At 39.3% G+C, this 27,657-nt stretch overlaps 2 protein-coding genes across 3 annotated transcripts in view; both read right to left on the bottom strand.

Moving 5' to 3' along the window:
- The window catches only part of LOC146755730 (obscurin-like), a 177,855-nt gene that overhangs the window by 123,144 nt on the left and 27,054 nt on the right, over positions 1-27,657 (bottom strand). The window lies entirely within an intron of this gene.
- LOC146755732 (AF4/FMR2 family member 4-like) lies at positions 1,477-27,657 on the bottom strand. Of its 2 annotated transcripts, none has more exons than XM_085525263.1 (18): positions 27,566-27,657; positions 22,336-22,372; positions 20,582-20,630; positions 19,253-19,273; positions 18,646-18,700; positions 17,597-17,634; positions 17,095-17,257; positions 15,646-16,581; positions 14,877-14,965; positions 13,548-13,785; positions 11,576-11,673; positions 10,940-11,003; positions 10,655-10,791; positions 10,181-10,252; positions 8,979-9,072; positions 8,421-8,464; positions 7,362-7,582; positions 1,477-6,785 (listed from the first exon to the last, which is right to left on the bottom strand). In XM_085525263.1, exons 5-18 carry the CDS (start codon positions 18,697-18,699, stop codon positions 6,667-6,669), a joined length of 2,367 nt encoding a protein of 788 aa, XP_085381389.1. In that variant the 5' UTR covers position 18,700; positions 19,253-19,273; positions 20,582-20,630; positions 22,336-22,372; positions 27,566-27,657; the 3' UTR covers positions 1,477-6,666. The 2 variants fall into 2 exon arrangements, with proteins under 2 accessions (XP_085381389.1, XP_085381390.1); XM_085525264.1 differs by lacking the exon at positions 27,566-27,657 and adding an exon at positions 24,229-24,454.

The following is a 27,657-nucleotide window of genomic DNA, read 5'->3' as shown; positions in this document are numbered from 1 at the left end:
ATGGGGTTTCTATAGGGATCTATGGGGTCTCTATGGAGATCTATGGGGTCCTTGGGGTCTCTATAGGGATCTATGGGGTCTCTATGGAGATCTATGAAGTCTTTGGGGTCTTTATGGGGATCTATGGGGTCTTTGGGGTCTCTGTGGGGATCTATGGGGTCTTTGGGGTCTCTATGGAGATCTATGGGGTCTTTGGGGTCTCTATGGGGATCTATGGGGTCTCTATGGGGATCTATGGGGATCTATGGGGTCTCTATGGGGATCTATGGGGATCTATGGGGATCTATGGGGTCTCTATGGGGATCTATGGGGTCTCTATGGAGATCTATGGGGTCTTTGGGGTCTCTATGGGGATCTATGGGGTCTCTATGGAGATCTATGGGGTCTTTGGGGTCTCTATGGAGATCTATGGGGTCTTTGGGGTCTCTATGGGGATCTATGGGGTCTCTATGGGGATCTATGGGGTCTATGGGGATCTATGGGGATCTATGGGGTCTCTATGGGGATCTATGGGGTGTCTATGGGGATCTATGGGGTCTATGGGGATCTATGAGGTCTCCTGGGCAACCTGATCTAGTAAAGGTGTATGTTTGGTGGCCCTGCCAGGCAGGGGGGTTGGAACTACATGATCCGTGAGGTCCCTTCCAACCCGGCTAATTCTGTGATTCTGTGATTCTGTGATTCTGAACACCCACTGCTGTTACTGCTGCCACGGCTCAGCTCTACTTGTGACGTATTTATTGACCACTCAGAAGCTACGACAGCAAATCAGCAACAAGTACATTCGACTTTCCTGCCACAGGAACTGGTAAAAGGACTTCAAAAAGATGGAGAGCATTCGCTCACCGGGGTTGTACCTCTGCAGCACGCACTGAGGATGGCCAAGCTCAATAAAAGGACTCTGCATCTCATGTTTGTTTTGTTTGTAATTGTTCATATATATATATTTATTTTAAGGTGCGTATTAAAAGTTTATATTCCGCAAACTACCTGGGTTTTTCCTTGCATCCTGTGACCACAGTGTCTGCTGACGGCACATCAGGCACTTCAAGCAGAAGTGCTTATTTCACAGTGGACTTTAGACATTTATCGTTCAACCTGGCAAGTGTGTAAAGTTGATCACGCTTCTGTCTCATTTCAGTCTCAATAGCTGAACTCTTAGCCGGACTTCAAATAAAAGCCTGTTAGAAGAGAGAGCAAACAAACTGATAATAATAGTGCTAGCAGATTCAATATACTAAATATATCTGGTGATAACTGGAAGAAGTATTTACTTTTAAATTATTTCTAATCAAAATTGCCTACGTCCCAAGCTGACCTCCCCGTCTGAATAATCCCATTATTTCAACATACCTCACATACTGGACGGTATCTTCTCTTGTTATGCAGAGTGCTGAGGTCAAAAAAGAAACCTCTGCTTAAAAATACAGCAGCAGGGAGCACGCAGCCCTTTCAACAGACAGGACCACTTTGAAGTTTAATACAGAAAATCTATTTGATATTTATTAAACTTAGTTTCTCCAGTTACAGTTTTGCATTGTACAAAGCATTTTAATGACACAGTAGTTAAAAAGATCTTTACAAATTGAAATGTGATACCCTTTTCTCCAAATATTTTAATTGCCATAAATTTGTTTAAAAATACACATTAAACGCATGTTTCAGACACTAAACGTTCTATAATCTCAATACCACAAAATACATAGAATATGCTATACAGATGTGGAAAAAATCTAGTTAGTATATAATACTTTGCTCACCATTAACAGCTTTATTACGTGAAATGCACATACTGACTTAGAAATCCTAATTTGAGCCCCAAAGTACCCTTTGAAATTTCAAATGTACTGCAACAAATAAAATCACAGTTGGTGTGTTTCTTTAGGTTTTGGTTGAAGACGGACGCCTAAATATTCCCATAGAAACAAAACGTAACACATGGACTCGTCATGTACAAAGTGTGAAACAGAGACATCCCGTTAGTTACTAGCAGTACCTTTCTGTATGATTCACAAGGGCTTCATTTATGAGAGACAGGTGAAAAGTTACCTTCCCTCACCCACAAACCCTCCCCCCAAAAAACCCTTCTTCATCAAATAATAATTTCAATTAAGATAAAGGATTTTTAATAAATATATAAGCACTTTATCCTCCATATACAAAATTTCTTAAAACAATTTAAAAGGGGGACCAGATACAAATGTCAGGAACTGTGCTTGCAAAAGTCACGCCTGGTCCTTAGAGTTGAGTTTTCAGATGTGTAACATCAATGCAGCCGAAAAGAAGCTCTGCAGAAGTACTGTGCACCCAACAGCACCGATTCCCCGGGCTGCATATAAAAACCAAGTCGGGGAACACTGCATTCCAATTTGCCCGTATCAGCTCCAATAGCAAACGCAGAGAGGTATGACAGGAGTAGGTACGTTTCCATTAAGTTTCCAGATGAAATTAAAACTTTTACATAAAGATGGCCTATATAAACCCTAACGCTGTAACACAGCGTTTCAAATTGTTCAGTATAGTGTATTCAATTGAAACTCAGCTGAGATCGGCAGAGAGCAAAGAACTAATGCTGTCGATAGCTGATCTAGCAACGACCAGAGCTCGTATTGAGAGAAAAATGTACTTATTACATCGCTAAGCCCTCCCTCCCTGCCTCCCCCCACCCCCAATACCACTGCTTTCAAATGGCATCGTGGCATCAGAAACCAATTCCTTGAAAAGTAATGGAGTTTGACATACATCACGATTCCCTGATTGATTGATTGCTTTTAGGTAACTTTCACACTGTGGAGATTTGCCTCCTGGAACAGCTCTGTATTTGTCTGAGTTGGCCACCAAAAGCTTTGGCTAGTCTTCACACTTCAAGATATCCAGCATTAACATACAGGTTTCCATAACACTGTTTCATTAGATGGAATAATTTAAACCCTGACCAAAATTTTTGTCAGAAATCTAGAAATTTGGAAGTTGCTTACTCCCCAATGGGTAATTCAAACTTGACTTGCTCAGGCCCTTAACATAAACGCTGCGGTGACAGTAAATATCTGTTAGGTAACTGAAATATTAAATACAGCAAAGGTAGTCTCTTTTTCCAATAGTTTCCCATTCTGGAAAACTACATCATTATCTGCCTACGGCTTTATTTTACTTGCCCCGGGCAAGCACATCATTCCCATAAAGTACTGACTCTGTATGTTGGGGCCATTCATAAATACATTTCAGGGCTTTTTTTTTTCTTCTTCTTTTCCTTTGTTATCACAGCAATCAAGCCTCAGCAATCTAAAGGAATATACATTGCACTCCTGTATAATATGCAAGATTTATCACCAGTAAGATGGTGACTCAGCACTCAATAAATAATATATCAATATAGTCAGTTGCACCATAATCTAAAAACAAGTATAACATATACTTTGGACAGACTGATTTCATATATATATACATATATATTAAAAGACACATACAATACAAATTGCATACTGCCATCAAAAGCCAAGAAGAGCCATTCACACGCTCTACTTTATGGCTAATAGTTTCAAATCAAAATAAAAGTATCGGGCTGTTTTACTCTGGTGTCCTGAAGATTTGTTTATAAGTATAAATGGTTGCACCTTACCATCTATGAACCTGCAAGTTTCACAGCAAATCCAAATAATAGTGATATCTGAGCAAGCCTAGTCTGATTAAGCCATTTTTAAGATTCACCAACTGGGACCACGTTCGGTAAGGGAATTAAGATCTCAGTGTTGATATGTGCTTAAGATCCAATCATCTAGGGAATCGTTGAGGAAGCTGGGAGTGAGGGATCCCCTCCTCAGCCACCAGCGCAGCCTGCCTTAGTGCTGACGCTGTCTGCATTTCCACTGCTGTTGTGTAAAGGTTAACAAAAGGACAGAGCTGGACTGTTAGTCTGCATCGTGGCACCGGGATGGAAGCATATTCAGTATTTGCATTTTTTTAATTGCTATGAAATCTGACAAAGTACACAACTTCTGTCTTAGAAACAATGGTAAAGCCCAAATCAGATATGCTTTTGGAAGCGTGAAATTTAAGTGTCTCTGACTGAAATAGCCACAGATGAGTAAGGCATTTTTCAAATAACAAGACCACTGTGTATCTCCCATACAGACAGAAAACCTGGGCAGCACTCCAGGGAATGTTTCCCTGTGACGGATTCTGTCAGCCATTTCAGGTCCACATTTTAACACAATGTAAGAAGTCTTTCAGTTACCCAAAGACCCATTGACCTGGGGAAAAGCAAAACATTTTTGTAAGAGACAACTGCGTGTAACACCAAAAGGTATTTGTGGGACTCTAAGGAAATAAAAAGAGAAAATAAATTCCCAGAGATGAGACCATTCCTGCTTACAGTCATGGTCACGGTGCACAAAGGAGCAAGCTGGAAGCAGCCGCACCGGCCGGTGCAGCACTACACAAAAAAAAACAACTATGAATGCAACTCCTACAAAGGTATTTTTTATATAGCGTCAAAACAGTGCTAGGCACTTTAGAGTATTAAAGGAAAAATTAGTTGACAGTGTCCTATTAACCAGGATGCAGAGTCTGAGGGTACAGAGTTTTGTCTCTAACAGCAAACACGAAAAGAATGCGATCTTGCACAGTGATTTAATAAAAAGGATGCTCCAACCAACAGACCTGATCAGTGATTCAGCTCTAACGGGAAAAGTCACAGGTCCGCTAACCAAACACATGTTGGTTCGTATGTAGCAAAGCTCTTCTGGAAGTACAAAACACGCTGGAACACAAAGGAAGCTCTACGAATATGCAGCTACCTTTTAGTAGGTTACTCATTTCAAAACTTCTAAACTCTTAAAGCCCATAGGACATACTGCAGTACTAAGTAGCGTAGAATTCTATTCCTTCTTTCAAGGTTGCCATGATTTTGGCACTTAACCACGACGACACAAAACTTTAGTGCAATATTTTTTCCTGAACGTGCACGTTCATCTCTGGTACAGAACTAAGGGTTAAATGGGAGATAAAACAAAGCAGCATTCCACAATCGCACTCTAAAGTATTCAGAGCTTGACTCTTTAGAAGACCACTGCAATGAGAAGTCAGTTTGCATGACAGACACTGGTACTTTTGAAAAAGAAATGGAATTTTACCCAAGTACTGCAGAAGACCACTGCATACAGTACATCTGGTCCTGCTGTAAAACATCTTGTAAACAGTTCATAAAATCTTCATCTAAAAGTAAGGCATAAGGCACACCAGACATGTTAGGGGCACTAAGCAATACTGAAAGCAGTAGCATTTTAAACCTTTGACTCAGACAAGCACCACATGTAGAAAGGTACTTTGGTTTTGAGAGCAGTCGACCGCAACTCCACAAACTGTTTCTGTTACACCAACTCGCTTCCCTCTCAAATGAATATTCTGCTCCATCAAATGCATCAAACACGAATGGGACCTTCATTAACATGGGGTAAATACAAGTTTTAAATCCATTCTGCATCAAAACGATTAGACAACTTCCCTGTAATAGCAGGTGTGCTCCCCCACCCCACAATGGCTGTTGCACTGTCATGCTGTAGTGTCCATTAACCACCAGACCTTTTTTCAGGCAGAAAAAAAAATGGACCTCCGTCTCTACTTAAGATTCCTGATTTTCCAGTCAATGAGAAAGTTGCAAATGGCAGTTCTGGTAGGAATTTAACTACTGTTGGTTTTTTTCACCACAAAACTGCTGATTTTGCAAGTGTCAAAAAATGACAAACAAAATGCGTTTTAAATGAAGAGAGATTAAAAAAAAAGCACAAGATTGTCCATTTCAGAAACCTTTCCTATATGCCTTTCCTATCAGACCAAAGTTCATTCCTACACCATTACTCTGATATTACATTGAATGCAAACTGTTTCATGATTTGCTATAGTGTTAACCAATGGTTTGAAACTGCCTTGAAAGCAACCCAAGTCAGAACCAGCTAAATATTTTTCCATATAAATTTCTTTAAAATTCATTTAAATGAAGTATTTTAATACGTAGAAGAATATCTGGATTTTTTTCTATTTAGTACAAATTCTGCAATAATAAAACTCTAGCTGTCATTTATTAGTTGATCATAGGCATTAGGCATGAAAAGTATGGTGTTTCTACACGTTAGAACCTATCAATCCTAATTCCTTTTACAGGTTCTACCACCACAAGACATTACAGAGTAACAAAGCTCACGGAGTACTTAAATAAAGTGTCTATGTTTAATTTTTCCTAAGTACTTGGAAGGGTAAAATTTAGGGAAGAAACAGCTAAAAACTGCCCAAAAACTGGGCTTTTCAAAATTAAAATTAAAAAAAATTAAATAGGATTTAAACCGACTATTTACGTATTGTGACGGGAATTCCAATGACTGATCCATCCATGATAGATTAGCCAAGCTACACCTTTATATGTAGCAAATTTAAAAATATTTAAATAACTTAAAAAGGGAATACTGAAGGAGTTCATTAACAAGATCGTTTTGGGTTAAAACACAAAACACAAATCAAGATGGGAGACGTGTGAAAGCATTCTTTGTTTTTAGTGTCAACTAAGCAATGTGTTATGGTAGTCTTCCTTATTGACATGACACAGTGTTGTGGAGATAAATCAGAGGCAGCGAGAAAAATGTGTTCAATTTTCCATTCCTTCAGTTCGAAGTATCACTTGGCATCCAGGCGCAACCAGTGTAGTCCCTGACGGGTGTAACGCACTAGGTCTGTCATGATGCTCGAGTTAAAAACCAGAGGGCCCATAGCTTTATCCAGTTCGGCAAAGAACTCTAAAACAACAGAAACACAAATTAGGCACAGTCGTTCTCATTGGCTGCCGTAAGTGAAATATTGCTCTCCCTAAAAGAACACCACCTCAGCACAAACATTGCAGATCAAGGCAAAAGAAATGAAAGACGGCTGAAGATGGCAGAAGAAAGAGAAAGAGATCCTTTCTAAGCCCATTTCTTTACTGTTTTGCAGAAGGTAAGCATAATTACACTGCGGCCTAACTGTTACAAAGCATTCTTGGCCTTCTCCCTCGAATGTGTATATTCACTCCAGGATTTCAGAAAAGGAAATGCACCAAGTTCTACTTCCTAAAGAGAAAAACTTGCAGGAAATGCAAGACTTATTTATTTATTTTAAGCATAGCTGGTAGGAAATGTTAGATCTCCAACACCACCTGACAACCAGGACAGCCAGCCCAGAGCATCGCTGTCACCAAAGGAATTACTTTCCATCTTTCTTTTACAAAGGACCCAATTATTTATCATTATGCACTGTTAACTCCAAAATTGAAAACCTGTTAGAATTTAACACAATGTATACATCTTAGGTTACAACTTGCCTTTGCCTACCCTTACCTTTCTGTTCTTTAGACAGCTGTTCAGCTTGGTCCCAAATTTCAGTGGCATAGAGGAAGTTGGATGTAACTTGGACGTAGCTGGCTGCCATCTGATGGATCCTCTGGGGGATCGTCACCGAAGACCCACTCCCTGAAGGGTTGGCTGCCCCAGAGGAGTAATTTCCTGAATTCCCTGGAGACAGCTTTGGAGAGACTGGAGACGGCATACCAACAGGCTTGCTGCTTATCCAAAGGAAAACATTACATTGTAAAACACGCACACAGATATGTCAGGTGTGTCATGCAAATGTCTTCCTACAGCTCAGAACATGGGATGCTAAGGCACTCCTACTTCACACACTGAGAACTCAGGACTGGCCCTAAAACAAGTGAGCTTTTGAAAACCTCTCATGTTCCTCCAGCTCCTGTATTTTAGCCTCACAGCCAAATCAACATGCAGCATCTTTCAATCAAATCTGTTGTTTAAATAAATTGAACCTCACATAGTAATAATGAAAAAATTAAAGCAAGGCAATTATACTGCTGTTGTATTTTCAAATAACATGATGCATATCTGAAATGCCCTCCTAAAATTCTGGTTTTTGTTTTGTTTTGATAGAGTAATCTATAAAAAGTCTGTTGTCAGGTTTCAAGAACAGAAGTAAACTGCTGTACCATGGAAGAGCTTACTGTGAAAGCACTTGTAGCCATCTGGGCTACAAGTGCATCACTGCAGCACTAATAAAGCTATTGTTTTGAGAGCAAAAGCATTACATAAAACAACAAACCACTGAGACAAGTGACCTGTGTGTTAAGGACACACTGAGAAGTTTTTTGTTCATTCCTCCCAACAAGGAGTTGCCTGAGAATATCTCTGTACAGCACATTTCTCAACCTCTTATCAGAACACTTACCTGAACAAAGGGATCAAAATCTAGACCTTAGAACAATTAGAAATTAGAACAAAAACAACAGAAGCTCAAGAAAGTAAAAGCTGCTCTTTGAGCACCTCAAACTCACAGTTTATGTGGAGAATGAGCTATAAACATAGAAATACAGGTAAACTTTCACTACCTACCTTCCCATACCAGGTGACGGTGCTTGAGAATTATTATAGGAATTCTGTTGGGAAAAAGTAAACGTATGTTTATACCTCAGCTAATTGTATTTTATCTGGTTGTTTAATTGCTCATTTCTGAACATGAGTTCTCATGGCTTTTCTTTTAAGCATATAATAATATCAAAATATCCTAAATAATATCAAAGTACTTTCAAAATTGGGAAAAGCATCCATTTCACTGATGACTAAGACACAAATCAGCAAAGTTTTAACTTTGTTATATCAATAACAAAATTAAAATTCTCTTTGAAGCCAACTAAATTTACTAAAAGCTGCACCAAAATATTAATAGGAAGCTATCATTAGGACCAATGGGTTGATGACATCATAGTCATGCTGTATCCTCCCAGCTTTAAACTGCTCAGCTTGAATGTACTTTCAAGGTCCATTCCTAAATTAGGGCATACTGGAAGTTCACGTGCAGCAATCTGAATACCAGGCAGAGGAATTTTAAGTAATGTAGAGCTTCAATTTGATTAGTTTTTTAATATTTGAAGAAAATATATATCCAATTACCTTCAGATGTTCAGTCAGAGTTTTAGAATATTTCAATGCACTTTCCTTTTTCAGTTTGAAAAGCCTTAGGTATAGTAGAGATTGGCACCGAAGACTAACCAAAGACAGAACAACAAAACATTTCCAGTTAAAGTCAGGCTTATCACAACATACCAAAAGTCAAAAATGGAGTACCCATGTTTTTAAAAACTTTTCTCTCCCAACACTAAACAGCCAACTGTCAAACTGTAACTAGACACAGTCCCACACCACCTTTACTTCTCAAGAAAGTAAAGAACAGTTTTGTGCCTTAAGCTGAAACTAGGTTGCAGTGACTTTACTGATACAGCCTTCACTTTTTTCTCATGTCAGGACACACTGAATCTGGTGCATGCTGCTATAGTCCCCCCTCCCTTTTCCACCTGACACAGTCAGCTTTGTTCAACTGCTTGCTGCAGCCATTTAATTAGTCCAGAAGGCAAATGACAATTCTTAACAGCCATTTCAAGTTTTGCCATATCACTGTGTGAACACACAGCAAAGACCCCAAACCCTCCTTCTGCTACTCCTCCCAAATCCAATAGATAATTTCCTTTCCAAGAAAGTTTCAAAACAGAACTGGAAATTCATTCAAATGAGTAAAGCAGTGTGCTCTGATTATGTTATTTTACTAAAATTAAAGCCAAGACCAGACAACAGTTTGCTTGTTAATGTAATCTCAAAGTTTCCCGAAGCATTTAGGTCACAGCCCAACATCAGCTGACCATGCAACCAACTCAACAGTAGTCTGTTATTTTGGAACACTATAATTTACAAAGAGAGCAAATGAAGAGCTCAGTTCATCAACAGTAACTTTATCAAAACACTGAGGATAATGAAATTCACAAAGGCACCTCTATCATTTTTAGCCATATTAACAATTCCATTGCATGCGACAAGTTACCAATGACATCGCGTTCTAAAATAAAAGCAGTAACTGACTGAACATTATGGAAGTCAAAGTTGAAGTCAGTCAGTCATTTTCTTAATAGCTGAAAGACTTTGCTGTTGTTAACAAGCCCTTACAGTAATCGATCTATAGCATCAATGGTACTGAACAGTCAAACAGAAAACTCCTATTTGGTTCAAAACACCTGAAAACTCAGTGTAAGACAGCATTTCACAGACTGAAATCTGTGTGTGTAATTAATCAGTGTGTAATATAAAGTTCAGGATACACGTACCAAAGCACTGCTAGCCTTTTGTCTGCAGCCGTAGCATCTGGTGCCAAGTAATTCTTCAGTTTCATAGTGTACCTATAAACAAATCACCAACAAGAAAACTATCAAGTAAATGAAACATTATACAATCATTTATCAGCCACCAAGTTCTTATGAAATTCAACTTTCAACTCCTTCACTGTTTCAGGTCTTTCCCTCAGACCCTAAACAGAACGTGGCTAGGCAATAATTGGAATAGTTCTGCTCTGCACATGTCACAAATTGTTAAGACATCACAAACTTTGGAATAAAGGATCTCAGCCCTCAAGAACACACTTGAAGCTTCAGTAACTGGAACAAAGTGGCTAGTGATCCGTTCTTAGTGCAGAGCAAGGGACTCCAAAAGTTAGTGGCAGAACATGAGTAAAATGCAGAAGCTTTGATTTCCAGCCCTCTTCCCCAACCATCTGAGTTCTGTGTGTGCTTTACAGCGCTTACTTGATTAATTCCACAGTTTCTGAATACATAGTGAACGGGGACTTGGATTCCTGAGCATTTTTCTCCAATGCATTCCCACACTCAATGAATGACACCACTGCATCTAGGTAGTACACAGCCTTCTCAAACCTGTCAGACTGAGAAGATTGGATAAAAAAAAATAAGGAAAATATTGAGAGGAAATACCAGAAAGTTCTAGTACAGACAGGCAGCAACACAGCACAAGCAGTAAACAAACCCCAGCATAATGTGCAAATACTGGATAAACATTGTAGATTTGCTTACCAATGCATCTGCATTATGTTTTAACTTCTTTGCTTCCTGTAAATAATGATCAGCTGAGTAAGTCCTACAATAGAAGACACATTTAAGGAGTCAGACCACCTACTCTGTACTTCCCTTTATGACAAAAGTTTGTTAATGTTACAGCTTTCACTTCATCCCCCTCTAACTCAAGTTACAATAACAGGAGGTACTGCATCACAATCCCATTTGGGTTCAAAAAATGAAGGCTCCTCTTTGCTACCAAAGACAACAATTGCTCACCATGGGCAAAGCAGACTCTGTTAAAAGAGAACAGGCAGCAGTGATATCCTGAAAGTGTGTGATGGATACATCAACACTTAAAAACAGGACAACCCTGAACTGTTTAGATCTACTGTTTGGTCCATCCACGCTCTGCAGGAACACACAGGGCAGACTAGAGTTTCTCCTCAAGGAGTGCACCATCTGCCAAATATTTGGTGCACAAAGCAGGCAGAGAAGCACGTTGCTGCAGAACAGCATGCAGATCTCCAGAGCATGAACTAGTATTCAGCATCTTTTGTGAAGCAAACAGGACAACCCTTCTCCACAGAAGAGCTCACTGTGCTGCAAGATTAGCACCCCCAAAAAGGGAAAGGCACCCTCTGCTTTTCTTACCTGTCATCAAAAACAAGTTTTGCTCTTCTGGACTTTGAGCTCTCTGTAGATGGAGCAGAAACAGGAGGGCAGTTCGATGAATTGTTCAGAATCTTCTCCTGAAAGGAAAATGGTCACCGAATCATGTCAAGACTTTTTTTATTTTTATATTCTCAAAGACAAAGAGGAATTTACTGTACACATTTTTCCCATGATTTCACACTCTGTAAGCAGTAAGTTCAGTTTAGTAGCTGCTTTAGCTGCCATTCACCATACAATAACACAGCTTCCCTGAGGCTTTCATCTCATGCTGGCACAGGGGATGACACAGAGGCTATAATTAAGCTGAGCCCTACTACACTAGGAGATCTCCCTTATTGCTAAATCATGATTTTCCACTCTGAACAAAGAGGCTATATATACTTCTATGACTTCTCATGTCTTTCAACAATAAACTACTGAATGTCTCTGGGTAGAAAATATTAGTATTTCAGAAACACCAACTTCAAGGAGAAATAACAGCTGTCTTCACAACACGCTGCCCTTGCTCCCCTTAATTTTACATGGCTCAATGTGACACTTCAGGCTAAAGAAGGGATATCAAAACACCTTGTGAATTCTAAGTGAATCTCTTCTCACTAGATCAACAGCATAAGGCAATTTCCCAGCTTCAGTGTGCTTTCAGTTCTTTGGAGTCATCGTGACCAAAGGCCAATTACACAGAGTATTTAATAACTTGCCATTATCTAATCCTTGCTAATCAGAAGGATCTCAAAGTTGCGAGGCACTGCACTTGCACAGCAATGCCCTAACTACCAGTGTAACATAAAACACCACCAAAACATGCAGGGAAATGCAGCATTTCCAAAGTATGAAAAGAAAAACATCAAACAAGTTAACAGCTGGTTTAGGGACAGTTCTATGCTGATGAATAAGGAAAGGCCAGAGCAGCAGTCTATGATGCAAATCTGCTATCTACAGGCTTCCTGTAAGTGCAGACACCGATGCACACAACCTTCCCAGGTTTCTAAAATTTCACAGTAATGGCATGTAAATTAATCCAGCAGGTCTCCCAGTTTAAATATTGCATGGACTCCACCCTAATGACTAAGCTACTTTCTGCCACTGCCGATGGCAATTTGCTGCTTCACTCCTCCCCAAATCAATTACCCTTCCTGAACACTTCAGAGCAATCAAGGAGAAATGGTACATTTGGAATCCCAAAGATAAAGGTGAAATCCCTCCAACTTGAACATATTACACTCAAATCTGGTTATACAACAGAAATTACTCTATGAAGATACCCAGATGTGCTCACAAGTTTACTCCTGTCCAGTAATACACATTTATATACTAATGAAAAAGCACATTACATATCATGACCTTACACTATCATCATCTTATAATGTTTTTGAAACCCTTCAACTACATATGTTCTTAATCTAAGTTGCTTAAAAAACACTTTCTGCATCACCTTTTCCACAGTGTTTTCTCTACTCTAACCACAGAGAGCTCTGTACCATCCTGATCTGGAATCAGATGAACCTTTCTAGAATCCTAGGGTGAAAAATGAGAGCCACAGCTTTGTATCTCAGCACTGTGCACGGACCCAGCTCCTGTTCTCCTTAAAACGAGGACAAGATCTGTACTTGCTCCAGCGACATAAGAGTAACCTCATTATTCATTCAGTGTGAGCAGATCTGTAGTGATATTTCTCATTAACAAATTAAACAGCAAATACGCAGCATCTGTCATCAAAAGATGACTAAATGCACTTTAGTAATTAACATAAATATTTGGTAGGAATAAACATTAGCATTCGACAATCTCTCCTAAGTTATTTTCCAATTTAGAGTCTAAGCACCATGGTACGAAACAAGGCAAATCTGAAACTAATTACATTTCAACAACTGCAAATTATTTAGATGACACTGCACGTCAAAATGCAAAGCCAAGAAATAAGTTCAAGGCATTCACAGAACAAGCCCTTTACCTTTGTTTCTTTAGCACTGCCAGAACCTTTTCCCTCTATCTTCCTCTGTTTAGAAGATGAGCAGCTTTTACTGCCACTGCTGCTGTCCTTACTAACATTGCTGCTTGACTTCAAGGATGATGACTGACTGGCTGTCCTCTTCCGGGACCCGTGCTCTTGTTTGGAATCCTTCTGAAGGACTGGGGCAGCAGGAGATGGCAGTAAATCCTTCTCTTTAACAGCACTTGGTTTTAAAGACCTGGACAAAATGAATACATTCAGTTTTGTTTTTTACTTTTCAAAATAGAAATAAAACAAAAATCCAGCATCACTTCTTTTTTTCTCTCCACACCCTTCCCCCATTTAAGCCTTTTCCCTCTCCCTTCCCCCCCCCCCCAAAAAAAATAATAAAACAAGATTTTTAATGTTAAACATAGCAAGACAGATTCAGAGGAAGCAAATTATCACCACAGTAACTAAACGTTACGAAGCCTGATTAAACTAGTTTTCACCACTTTATCTGTTCTGACCTGAAAACGCAGAAGGCAAGTTCTAACCATAAAACCACATCCCTCAACAGTTCTTAAAAACACCCTAAACACTTGTAATGTTAGAAATGAATGCCAGCATTAGCGCCAGTCTGTCTATTGCAGACAAGTCAGCCTAACAGCTCAGAAAAAAGATGGCCCAGATAACTGTTCTCTAGAATCCATTGGCCTTTTGGTACAGTCTTACCTTGGCTGCTGAGGATTCCAGTTGCTAATTCTGGCATCCCTTTTCACAGAGAACAGTACACAAAATAACTATTTACATGAAGTTTTTGAAAAACCATCTTGTTGCATTTAACCAAGTGCCCTTCAGAAAATCACACCAGCAACAAAACAAAATATCAGGACTAAAGGAAAAAAACCATGACAGACGAGCATCCATTTTTTCTACATTTCTTAACAGAAACAAAGAAGGCATTTAACTCAGAAAGACTTCTAGCATCTGTAGCCAGAAGCTGCAGCTTCTCACACATCAGTAATTCAACAAATATTCGCTGTAGAGAATTTTTTTTCCATGATGTAATTATACCAGCTGTCTGTTGTTTGATCTGAAAAAAGTGAACCCTTCATAGTAGGGTTTACCTAGTCAATATTTTCAGTTATGGATATGAATTTCCACCAACAACTAATGGAAACTTCAAACTGAAGAATCAGAAACCATGAAATATTACCCACTGATTAGTAAGGAGACATTTTGTTGTGGAGGAAGGAGAAGAAGGTAAGGGAGAGATGGATACAGGCATGAGTCTTCTCCTTGATCACTCTGAGCCTTCAGTGCTGAAAAGACAGGCAAGATACTCACTCCCTACTGCTAGAAGTCTTGTGTCCTGATGGAGCTTTTTCTTCCAGTTTTGTTTTCTTGCTTTCACTGGCTCTGTTTTCATCCTCATTCTGAATACAGCAAACAAGAAACACATCCAGATAAATGTCTACATTTACAGCTTCACGAAGACAGTAATTTTTCACATTTAACGGATTTAATTCAGTGGGCGTCTTGCAGCGTACAGAATAATACCTGTACAGGCTACAGAAACATCCCCTGAAGCAACTACCTTGTATCATATATTTGAAAAGTGGCAGTCTCAAGTTGTTCATTTTATAACACGCATATCACTATGAAATAACAAAAATCTGCCAAAGGCTTTGGTACGAAATCAGATTTTATGCTGGGGAGTCAAACACAGGTGTCTTATGAATGCCAGGAACTGTAAAACCCATGGAGTCTGTAAGAGATGTCGAAGACCAGATTTTTATATAAACCTAATCCTAAAGTTGAAGAGTTTAAGAGGATACACAATCTGTGCTACCTCCAGGAATGCAAGCTACAGTGCTAACACATCTAAAGGTACAACCCTCTGCCTTTCATGAATGAAAACTCCAATATTCCCTATTACAACGGCACAGGAAGGATCAATTTATTCTACATAGAATAGGTAAGCAAAGTAATCTCCTAAATTACTGAGCCAGTGCAGTGAGGTATGACATTGGTTACTGGGCCATATGCTTAACCCCTTTAGCAAGATACTAAAAGGCTAAGATAACAGGCAAGATTTTATTTACGATACTGTTACCTGTTTATGTTTCCTTTTGCCTTTTGTGGAACTCTTATCAGAAGGCTGCTTCTGAGATTCTCTTGCATGCTTCTCTGGCACATTTTTCTTTTCCACTTTGGGCACATCAGCATCCTTGTAAGGCTTCCCTGGTATTCTTGATAAGAGGCTCAGGTATCCATTTTGTGAAGGTACCCACTTCACAATAAGTGGGTACCTTTCATCAGGATCGCTGAGTGGTGAAAGAAGCTCTTTCTCTTCCATAGGAGAGAGCATTCTTTGCCGAAAAAAGCTGTCATCCTCCTCCATGGAAGATTTAACAGGAGTCCTATTGCTCTCGGAGTATTTGGGTGTTTGTGATGAAGGAGGCAGGCTTTCATTTTCATCTGAATCAGAGGATGAGGTATCTGTTTCTATGAATTCCCTGGATTTCTGGGCAGATTTGCTTGAAGCCTTGTATTTCTTTTTCTCTGTTGTAGGCCGAGGGGAAGATTTGGGCTCTTTCTTTATATTAGGTTTTCTGGAACCTTTAGTGGCTGCCTTATGCCTGTTTGAAGGTATGTTTGTTGCCATGTCTACTGGGGTTTCACTTTCTATTTTAAGACCTCCTCTAGGCTCTTCAACAGATGTCTTTTCTGCTTTCTTGGGCTGCTTTTTACCCACGGTCCTCCTCTGTGTTGAGCTGTCACTCTGGGCAGGTGATTTCTGCGTGCCACGACTGCTCTCTGAGCCCTTTTGGGTGGGTTTGGAATCTCGCCCTGGTGTTGAAGAAATCGAGTCCTTGGATCCGCTTTGATCAGCGTACCCACTTCCTGTTCCCTGATCCCGTCCCTCTTTTTGGTAGCCTTGTGAGGATGGGATGTTGCTGTCCACAGAAGAAGCTGGTGACACTTTATGTGAATTAACTTTGTTCAACCAGTTATCCAGTTGCCACTTGTTTATTGGCGATGGCTCCGGCTAAAAACAAATTTCAATAAAGCACTGTTAGATACAGTGTTTCACGTGGCTTCCATCTTTTCTGCAGCCCTACTGTGCTGCAAGCCAAAGCAAGAGGTGCATTCGAGCATCTGAGGTCAGTAACTAATGAAAAATGCATATAACTACAGATAGCAGGTCTGCTTTTTCCTTCAATCAGAAGAACTGCAGTCCACAGGAAGCACTTGCTGCCATGGCATTCCAGACTAAAAGCTACTGGTTTTTAAGCTACTGTTCCCATGTCTTCTGCACTCCAACAGATAACTATGGTAAAAATCACCTCAAATAGCAAATGTGTGCTTATAGAAAATATAGTTATCATGTCAAATTACAGGTACTTTAGCAAAAGAATATGTGGAAATATGTGGAAATAATTCTACACTTGACAAGTTTTTGTTAAAAAAAAAAAAGAGACCGAGAACATGTTCATTTTTTTCTGCTTTTAAAACTCAGGATTAATGCCTGATGACAGCCCAAATGCGTGACAAATCCTACCTCAGGGGATGCACTCTGTGATGGTTCATTAGCTTCACTATCACTGGAACTGCTTTCACTTTCAGAGTCAGATCCTGAACTGCTTTCAGACCCACTGTGGCTGCTTGAGTCATCCCTTGAATTATCTGCTCCTTCACTGTTATGTTGTGAAGGTTCAGAACTACTGAAAACAAAAAGGAAGAAAAATAAACAAACATTACTCAGTGCAAAGGCATCCTGGAAGTTCTTCCATTAGGAAGAATAAAATGTAATATTTTAACTAACATTTGCTAAAGAGTTCAACTGAGCACAATTCACCTTGTTCCCCTCCCCCCTTCACAATGTTGTCAGTATAATATTTGCAGAATATGTGTTGGCCACTGATTAAACTCTAATCACCTTCTGGTCTAATCAAAGACAAACAACTAACACTGATTTTAGAAACGAGATCAAGCCAGAAGCGCTGACTGGACCAAACATCACTACCATTGGATTGCAGCATAGAAAGTAAAGGAATGCCTACCTTCCAGGTGTGCTCCTTGGAACTCTTTTATCACAGTCCTGCAATTAAGAAGAAGAGCATGAGGCTTCTAGAAGCATATGCAATTACATTGCAAAGTATTGATATCAAGTCTTAAAGATTCTAAATACTTAGCCTGAAGAGTGCTCTAATTCAGAAATACAGAGGTTTAAATTTGCCTGCCTTTGGCTTGTACAAAAGGAAAAATAAATCACAGTTCTTTTATCCAAGCTTTTACCACAAACGTGTCATCTCAGAACCCTCCATATTCTGACAGTAGTTCTGAGATTTCCTATTTTCTCCAGTCCCCCATGCCATGTTTTAGAACCAGATGATACAAATTTTTACTGTGCTATTCCAGAAATGTTCCATGCCCCAGTAATTAAACAACTAAATGCACCATCTTCAAGTTTTCCATGTGAAAAAATAACAAACAGCGGAACTGAGAACAGCAAAAAAAGCAGCATGGACTTCTGCTGGGTAGCACAGACTCAAGAGGTATGTTTAATTCAGCAGGCTGAACACCATCTCTGGCTGGAGATGCACAGAGTTAATATTGCCAAGGAGCAAAAGATACGATAAAAATAAAGGAGCTGCTAGACTTATAGTTACAGAAACAACCTGGGAGTAAAAGACACACACAGCAGCTCTTATCCCGAACAGTTGCTGCATGGACATCTGTGTGCCATGCACTCTTTAGCCAGCACAGAACATGAGGGGCTCTCCCTTAGGTGGCAGCCCATTGTGTGTGTTAGGAAACTGACTCTGTTTCCATTCCACATTTAGAGAAAGCCCATTTGAAATCATCAAAGCATGAGTCCCTAGGTAAAAAAAAAAAGTACTGTTCTCACAAAACCAGATCATTTTCCTCACATTTGCATTTTAGAGTACCTGAAGTTTGTTTGAAAACTTGCTAATTGTTTTTCGTAGCTCAATTGCAAATTCTCCTTCAGCTTTTCAGTTTGCTGTTGGACTACTGAACATTGCTGATGTAACAAACCATCAATACACTTGGTTTATTCTACTGAATCTTTGGTATCTTGTGAACATACCTGCTCTCCATCGCTGTCTTCGCTACTGCTAAGTTTTAAGTCATCTTTCAACATACTAAGTAAGTAAAAGGGAGAAAGTGAGACAAGTTTTTCCATATAATTTAATTACATTCAAAGCACTCTTCTATATTCCAACAAGTTACTGTTTATGCTACAGAGCTGGGTGTGTGGGTGAAATCCACAAGTTACCATTTAAAACATTTAATGTCTAAGAATGGCAAGTTAAGTCATTCTTTAAAGAAAACTACGGGCTGTAGTGCTTTGATTCCTTTGTTCGTTCTTTAATGTTTAGAAAGGAATTCTGACACGTTTTACTAATGCAGGTGGAGCTAAAACATCTGCGTTCAACCTCTTACACACCACGGACAAGAATACTGTTTCCCATTGAATTAAGAAATGTGATTGCTTCATGTCTAGTGGCAAAATCCCAACTGTTCGACATCATAAATTTTCTACTATTCTTCAAAGGTATAATTGCTCCTATTTAGGGTAGTCATACATACACATACTATTTCATGACACTGAAAGTACAGGAACACAAAGAAAACATAGTGGGGTATTTGTGCTTATTTAAAAACACCTTCGTTACAAAAATAAAACGTCTTACTCTGTCTGGTTCGATTCACATCTGGAGAAAGAAGATAAGAAAGGATTAGAATACTTCCCAATTTCACAGTACAGCTGCTCTACTTATAATCTGAAAAGAAACAGCAACCTCGAGAATCTACTTAGACATCTATTTTCAGCTGCTACCCTTATCAAAAGATGCATTTATCTCACTTTTTAACGCTTTCTTAACAGAGCACAATCGCTTTATCGGAAATTCTATTGACACAGCAAACATCTCCTCACCCCTCTTCCCATGCACCTCACTTTAACTAATGTGAAGTGCTAACTCCAGTTCTTGCACCTTCCTACACCCTCCCATTCTGGAACCAGCACAGCCCTTTCATAGAGGACTACACTGCTATAACAAAAGAAAAGCCAAATGATGAACTCCTACTGCTACCACTTATTGAAGTGGCTGTGTATAAACATCTGAAACCTCATGTTTTAAGGAACTGACATAGTCTATAATAAATAAATAAATGAACAAGCCACTCTTCAATTATTTCCCATTTCTTTCTCACAGATGATTTGTTTTTTAATCTTATTAATACTAAAAATGTAAACAGAAAAACTAAACTTCATTTCGTAACTGCATCACAAATACTAACTTAGAATACCTTCAGAATCTGCAGTTGCTTTCAGTAAACATTCCATCAGGTGGAATGGGCATTTTTTGTTTGGAAATTGTATTTAAACAGAATGTAATCAATTTTCAGGTATGAATAGGGCAGAAGACAGTTAGATTCTTCCTGCTGCTTTTTTATTTTTTCTTTCTGATGTCTGATTAATGAAGCATAATGTTAGGTCTGTGTACGCAACTAATAAAAATGCCTGTCAGTCACTTAAGAGAATGAGTAACTACTCGTACAAACTTAACTAGATCTCAAACTTAATTTACTGTCTCCTCTAATAACAGAACAGTTCCTCATCCTATTTGTGCAACTGCAACAAGCTGTTGCAGCTGACAGCTTAGCAATGCACGTTTAGTAAATCCTGTCCCATCCTGCCCATTCTCACACACTGATACACTTCCAGCTCACCAGCCAATTCCTAGGGCCAAACTCCTGCTCAGTATCCTACAGCTGAGAAGAAAGCAGGGGGATGGAAGGAAGGCACAGCGCACCTGTTACACCGGTGTGCCATTATTTGCCCTACTGTTCCTGAAAATAGGTTGAAATCAACTTTTTTTTCCCTCTCCTGTCAGTTAAGTGTAAAGCATGGCAAAGAGTGTGCAAGAACTGACACATTCTGGTAAAGAAACAGCTACTTCCAGAATCTTTTAAAAGTTGACTGTTACGTGAGAAATGTTTTCTCAACTGCTACTTACGATTTGGATTGATGGCCATTGGATGTTTTTGATGAAGGATTATATCGTTCTAGAAGGAAAAAGAAATAACGCTGTACTCTTTTGAACACAGACAGCAAAACAGTCACTGCAAAGTGGACAGAACTAAACAGGCTTAGCCAAACAAACTCAAGAATGGCGGAGTGAACAGGAGAAAGAGGGACCAGCTGACGTCAGGTGCAGCCTCTCACACATTGACCAAGTGAGAGAGGAGCAGAGACAGACTGCCAAGAGAAGCAATGACCTTAATCAAGAAAATCTAGAAGGCTTTTTTAAATCGTTGCTGTCTAAACCAACACACACTTAATATGTTTCTGAAGGTGTGAAAAACTTCTGCTTCTATCAAGGTAGGATACAAGTGACAATCCTGAAGTAAAAGAGGATAGGTCTAGCTTAGATATTAGGAAGAAATTCTTTAGTCAGAGTGTGGGGAAGCCCTGGCACTGCTGCCAGAGAGCTGTGGGTGCTCCATCCCTGAAGCCAGGCTGGGTGGGACCTGGGCAGCTTGGTCTGGGGGGAAGCTTGGAACTGGATGGCATCTAAGGGACCTTAGAGCCCAAACCCTCCCATGAAAATTATTCTATTACCCTCTACATGCTGAGAAGATCAATTAAATCAAGTTTTTAATCTGTTTCAGCATTCCTACGCAGCTTTTTAGTGAATGAAAAGTCTTTAAATCCAAAAAGCAAACTCATAAACCAAACCCTACAGTTAGAACACTGTGATATAATCTGCTTTTTGGTTTGTCTTCTTTTTCCTTCCCTGTTCTTTAGTTCTAGTAAATTACTAAACATAGCACAACAGAAACAATATCTGAGGTTGTTGGAAGTGTCACAGAAAACTGAAAATGGAGCTGAGAAATGGTTCTGTGTTTTTATCTATTTGGCCTCCCTGATGACATACCTAAAGATCAGCTGTTTCCAGAATGTAACCTATTGGCTAGCCTTATGGAATTAAGTTTTAATTTGTTTCCTTAATTCCCCACTGTATTAGGAGTTTAGATTAAGCTGCTTGTGAATACCTAAGAATAAACCATTCCGCTTTTACTATTTAATCTGTTTAATCACTTTGACAGGGACTGGTAAGACTGTTGGAAGGCAACAGCACAAATCTAATTCATTTTTGCCAGATATGTTACCTGGTTAAATGCTTCATTTCAGTAATATAGTCAAATAGGAATAAAAGGTGCATTTGTCTAGACTTTGGAAATACATTCTGGGATAATACACTCAAGAATATTAACAATTCTTGAGCAGTTCTCTTCAATTTTCATATCCATAATGCGAAAGTGGACAAGAAAAAGGAAGAAAATGCATTGTGCTTTTTCTATTAAAATATGAACTTCGTTGCTTTCCAGCATACCCAGGGGTTTTCTCTGTGGGTGTTTTCACACTCAGCTATTTTCAATCATATCAACCAAGGAAGCCTATTTTTCGAGAATTAAAAAAATAACAAAAATTTAAAGAAAAAATTTTATTTTTTTCCCCTTTTCTAGAAGTTATGAGTGAGTTACACAACAGTTATTAACTTTCCAGTTCTCAGCAAGAAGCCACAAATAAAATCAAGTGTTTATTTCATAAGTCTTGAGAAAATATGGACAACTTTTACGTGCAACCCCTTCCATTACCAGCCTGGAGAGGTCTCATGATCTAATGGCCTGACTTCTTAAGGGGTACTAAGAATACTCAGTTGTAACAAAAACACTGCACATAGGAAAGGAAGTTTAATGTACTTACTCTGTTCTCCAGTGCCAAAACTGGACTGTTGAGACTCCTAAGGGAACAAAAGATCACAGGAGTTTTTTCAAAGGGAATTTTAACATCTCAAAAATCATGCCATAATCAAGGTATTGTTCTGACTTTAAAGGATGGCACATATCCTTTAAAAAACAACAACAAAACAAAACCAACACCTACTCCCAAAGAAAACCAACATGCTAAAAACAAAACCCAGTGGTAACAACCAAACAGAAACAGGGAGCCCTTTCCTGGGCCCAAGCTGCCTTCCCCAGCAGTGACAGAGCAGCGAGTACATGGGAAGAGCATCCTTAGCTCATCTGTCCCACTGACCCATCTGTCCCTGCTTGCTTGCTTGGAAGATGGACCACGTGCAGTTGTCATACACAGTACCTGAATCTCCAGAAACTGTGCAACTTCTGCAAACCCTATCTTCCCTTTCTCACCTTCATCCAAATCCTCATGTAACTGAGCAACCTGGCTGTATAAAAGCCAACAGACAGTGATAAATACCTGCCTCGATATACAGTGGATTTGCTGTCTATGAAACTAGCCTTGAAAGACAGAGCCTCGCCAATTCTAGCGCTGGCAAGATCTCTGTATTCCTGTTCCAGAAAACCCAATTCTGCCTCCTGAAACACGGTACGTTATCAAACACTTGAAATGTTAAAAAATAAATAAATAAACAAATAATCAGAGAGTATTGTGTTACTGAAAACCTACTTCTAAGCTAGTGTGCCATTTTAAAATAGGACCTTCCTGACCTCCTTTTAAAATGAGGACAACTGCTGACCTTACGCATAAAAACAGAGAATGTTTGAGTCAATTCACCAAGCTGATAGATGTACTCTGTGACAGTGAATTGCAGGGGTTTGGGGCACAGCTGTACAGCAGTCTTCACAAACAGCCAGCTCAGTGACGTGATGCAATTTATAAATGCAGTTTCCAATTGTAACTTCATAAACACACAAAAGCTCTACATGGCAAGGCATACTTACATATATCTGACTTCCTTTAACATTTTTATTTCAAAAGTGGCAGCAGTTGAAATCATGACTTGAATGAGTATTGTCAGTGGAATGGAGAAAGAGTGCAATTTTCTCAAAAACAAAACCTCTTAGGGAACTTTAAGATGTTCCCAATGCCCTTCATCTTTACTGACTGAAAGAAGAGACATTAAAATCAACCTATGGTTAAACTGCAAAGTCAAGATCAAGTTGCAGAAGTCTTCTTACTTCAACAGAGAGCAAAAGCCGTACTCTCTTCAGAATACAAACTGATTCTTATCTTTCACACAGGTTCAATGAGTACAAGCATGATTCCTCAGTTTCCTTTTTCCTGTCAACTAAGACAAGTAGGTAAATACTTGATAAAAGTACCTGATAAAATGTAGGTAAAACCAAAAAAAAGACCCTACAGTAATCAAAATACCACATATGCAGAACGACTGCGCTGTGCTGAGCACAAGATGAGTAACTGGGACTGTTCTCATCAATGTACATACCATAAATTCTACAGAAAGTGTCTGCCTCAGTGCTTACCTCAGCCAGCTTCCTATTTCTAAGGCAGTATTCCAGTTAAGGGCACTTTAACGAGGTGTTATGCTTAAATGTGCAACTTCTTCCAAATAACTCACCATCTATTTTGCCTCTGAATACACGTCTCTCAGAAACTCAAAGATTAATAAAGAAATAAACAGAAATATATATTTTTTCAAGTCCAATTTCTTGAGAAAGAAGAAATTAAGAACATTTTGAAGGATGGAAATGCTTTTCACAAAAGCACAGCAGATTGCAGAAGTTAAGTGGAAGACACTTCAACAGGTAAGAAACCATTGCTTGGACTCTGACACAAAATGGTGATTAGAATGGTAGTCAGGTACATAATTCTTACCTGTCCATTTTTGGTTTGGCTGTGGTGAATAGGATCCATTTCCATTTAATATCTGACAACCCAGGTCAGACCTCACTTTTAATTCTCAGAATAAAGTTTCTGGATCACAAGGATCACAAGGGATCGACGCAACTGACTGCTGCCTTCACAACTACTACAGCACGGGACACTGAGCAAACCCAGAGACCAGTGCACCTCTTCAGAGATGTCTGCAGGTCACCGCTCAGGTACACAGACATAACAGCTGTCAGTGACATCACACTCCCTGTTCTATGATGGAAAGATTCCATCCAATAAGAAACAGCTGCATTTCTGAATATATTTTACAAACACACCAGTCCTCCTGCTCTGCATTTTTTGACTGTGAACCCCTGGCTTTAAAGACTTACACAGGATGAAATTACAGAGCGTTAGGTGATGGGATAACATTTTTATCAAGAGTCAGGAATCTGTTTTTCACAGCACCCATAAAACTTTTTATGACCTATTTTCATGAAGTTTTATCTTCTGATTCAAAGACTTCCTGATAATTATAAGATATATTTATAGTAATGCAGACAGGCCCCAGTCAGGATTTTGGGTCCCTGCAAACACTTGCTGCACACAGGGAAAATGATCTTATGCCAGCAATCTTAGACATAAAATCCACCCATCCACCAAAACGAGCCTCATTTTCTACATGTAGGCAAAGTGTACCAGACTTCTGCACACAAGAGAAATGCTGTGAGATGCTGCAGCATATAACTTGTAAATAAATAGAAAGTTAAGGAGAATAAGATTTTCTAGAACAGTGTGGCTTGATTCAAGTAAACCAGCGCTGTGTTCAGCCTTCTGAATTCTGTTCCGGGTCTAGGCTGTACAAGCCTACGGCTCACTAACTTGCTGGAATTTGGAGAAATCCCACTGCCAAGAATGACAGAGGGGAGAAGGCAGAGGAAATTACAGACTTTGGAAACAGAGAATTTGACAAAGTTCCATGGCTAAGATGTACGCACACAAAATAAATAGGCTGGCAGAAAGTTGAAAGGCTCAGGGCAGCCATACATGGAATTTTTTCGCAAACTTTGTGAAGAAACAGAATCCAAGGTTGACAGATTCAGAAAGAAAAACACAGCCTCCCTTTTGTGTTCAGACGTCAACAAGGCTGTGCAATATTATGCAGTTCCTATCTGCAGCACAAAGGCCTTTGTATTTCTGCACACTTTCTTTCCCCCCCTGAATCAAACAGCCACTGAGAGAAGAACGTAGGCAACACAGGCTGCTGACACCAAAGCTGCCCATAGCTCTGGGCTACCCAGGCAGTGACAGTACCAGGACCATCCAACCTTCTGTCAGCCTGTGGCACTTTGGTGGATGTGCACTTACAACACACAGCCTGGAACATTTGGCCAAAAAGCAACCATGAGTTGTAGTCGGAGCCTTTTGGAAAGCTCCATTCACACACTGCTCTGAATTCTTAAATGTTGAAAAGCTGGATAACTTAAAAAGTAGTCTGTCTGTGTGCTTCAAACAAAGAAGTAACTAACAACTCTATTAAAATCTTTGATCAAATTTAAATGCAACTTTGCCCAGTTATCATTTTCTCATTTTATTTCATATGGCCAACAAAGTATCTGTGAAGAAGATTTATCCTTCAGCCTGGGAAGACACAAAAACACCCAGGACACAGAACTCTAAGAAAAGCATTATTTAAAGCATTGCTTTTTAGGGAGGCAGGTGAAAGGAAGCAAACTAAAATGTCAGCCATATCTATTTATCAAAGACTACCAAGGGCTGAATGAAAGAACTGCCTTTAGCAAATAAAAAACCACTTCTATGTGTTCTTCTGCATACAGGCCCCTTTAAAACTGCCCTCTTGATTGCACGTCAAATAGGATTTCCTATACAGAGGAGATTACCACTGTCTTAGCAGAGGCTGAGAAGACACCTGTTCATAGAAAATAATGACTAAATCCCTACAGGCAGAGAAGAGAAGGAAAAAGACCAAAATACTTTGCAATACTTCATACTTATTTTGACAGTTTACACTTATTTTGATAGAAAGAAAGCCAAATGAAAAGTGTCTATTGATGCCCAATCCATGCTTATTCTCTAAAAAATGAAGCCGTTGTTAAAATCTACACAGTCAATAGAGTTTTTAGTCCCATGCATTAGAAGGTGAAGGAAACAGGCAAGCAGCCACACAAGTGAAAAATACTAATTAAATGGCCTGAAGATCCCTGTATCTTAAACCCCTACAAAGAGTCACAGTGACCCAATTCTCCCCAACCAATCACAGTAATGCAGTTCTTTCCCTCCCTCTGCTCATCTTTTTCTCCCTCAAATTTCCTCTTTCCCCTGAGAGGCAGATGAATTACAGCTGACTTCAAATAAATGGATCAATCACTTCACAAACTCAGTTCTGTTATTTTCTTATATTCCAATTCTCATTCTGGGCAAAGAAAGTGGATTTATTTAATCTGCAGCCAAATTCTAGGCCTTGAGCCAAGTTTCAACTGGGATTTTAAGTAGTACTTCTGTACAGCACCACTTAAATTGACCAAGAATAGTTGAAACACTAACCAGTGCTTCAAAGAATGTATAGGTGAGCTGCATGGAAGACTTTAAGAACTGTAGACATTGTCACCTTAAAGTCTATAATGTATTGGTCAGACAACGCTTTACTTAGCAGTAAAATAACATCAGCTCAACCTCACCACTCAGTTATGTAATTTTTAATTGGTATTTATACTGGAATAACTTGTTGCCAACACAGTTATAGGGGTTCTTTCCTGAAAAACCAGTTGGGGTTTTTTCTGTTGTTTCTTTTTTGCCCTTCAAATCAGTTTTACTGTATCCCAACCAGCTTTAGTTAGCTTCATACTTGTAGGTTTTAGTTATCAGGCACAGCAAACAGAAGGGAAGACAGGAATCAAAAAACTCGCAACTTCCCTCCTGAGGGAGAAAAGTCTTCAGCTGCAATGTTTGACCTCCCGCAAACAAAACAGAGATAAGGGAATGGCTTTGTTTTCAAAGTGAGTTTTGAACTGTATAATGAAAACCTTCAATGGTACCACTTAATGACCACTGCAGCAGAAGCAGAAAAAAGGTTTTTTTTCTTTATCCCTTTCCTCCCTTGAAAATAGTCCCTGCTTCATAAGTATTAGCATAAATCTGCCTATGGAGATGATTAGTAACTAACTGTCCATCCTTAGTTTCAATACTTGCTTAAATGCTGGTTAAGGTGACAACTGGGACCTGAAAAGATTTCAGATATAAACAGATTTGTAGCACATATTTCCCTACAATTTCCACTACAAAACAAAAAAACACATTTGTACAAATGGCAGAAACTCACAACTTTGTACGGTTCAGCAAAGAGAGGAGAGTTGGGTGGAAAGGCTTCTTCACCCTGCTGGATTTCTTGATTTCGCCTTTCCCTTTCTTTCA

This window comes from Coturnix japonica, chromosome 30 (assembly GCF_054131305.1).
Source record: "Coturnix japonica strain WE chromosome 30, WE-NBRP24, whole genome shotgun sequence".
In the NCBI taxonomy this organism is placed as follows: Eukaryota; Metazoa; Chordata; class Aves; order Galliformes; family Phasianidae; genus Coturnix; species Coturnix japonica.
This window is presented reverse-complemented; position numbering and strand designations above follow the sequence as displayed.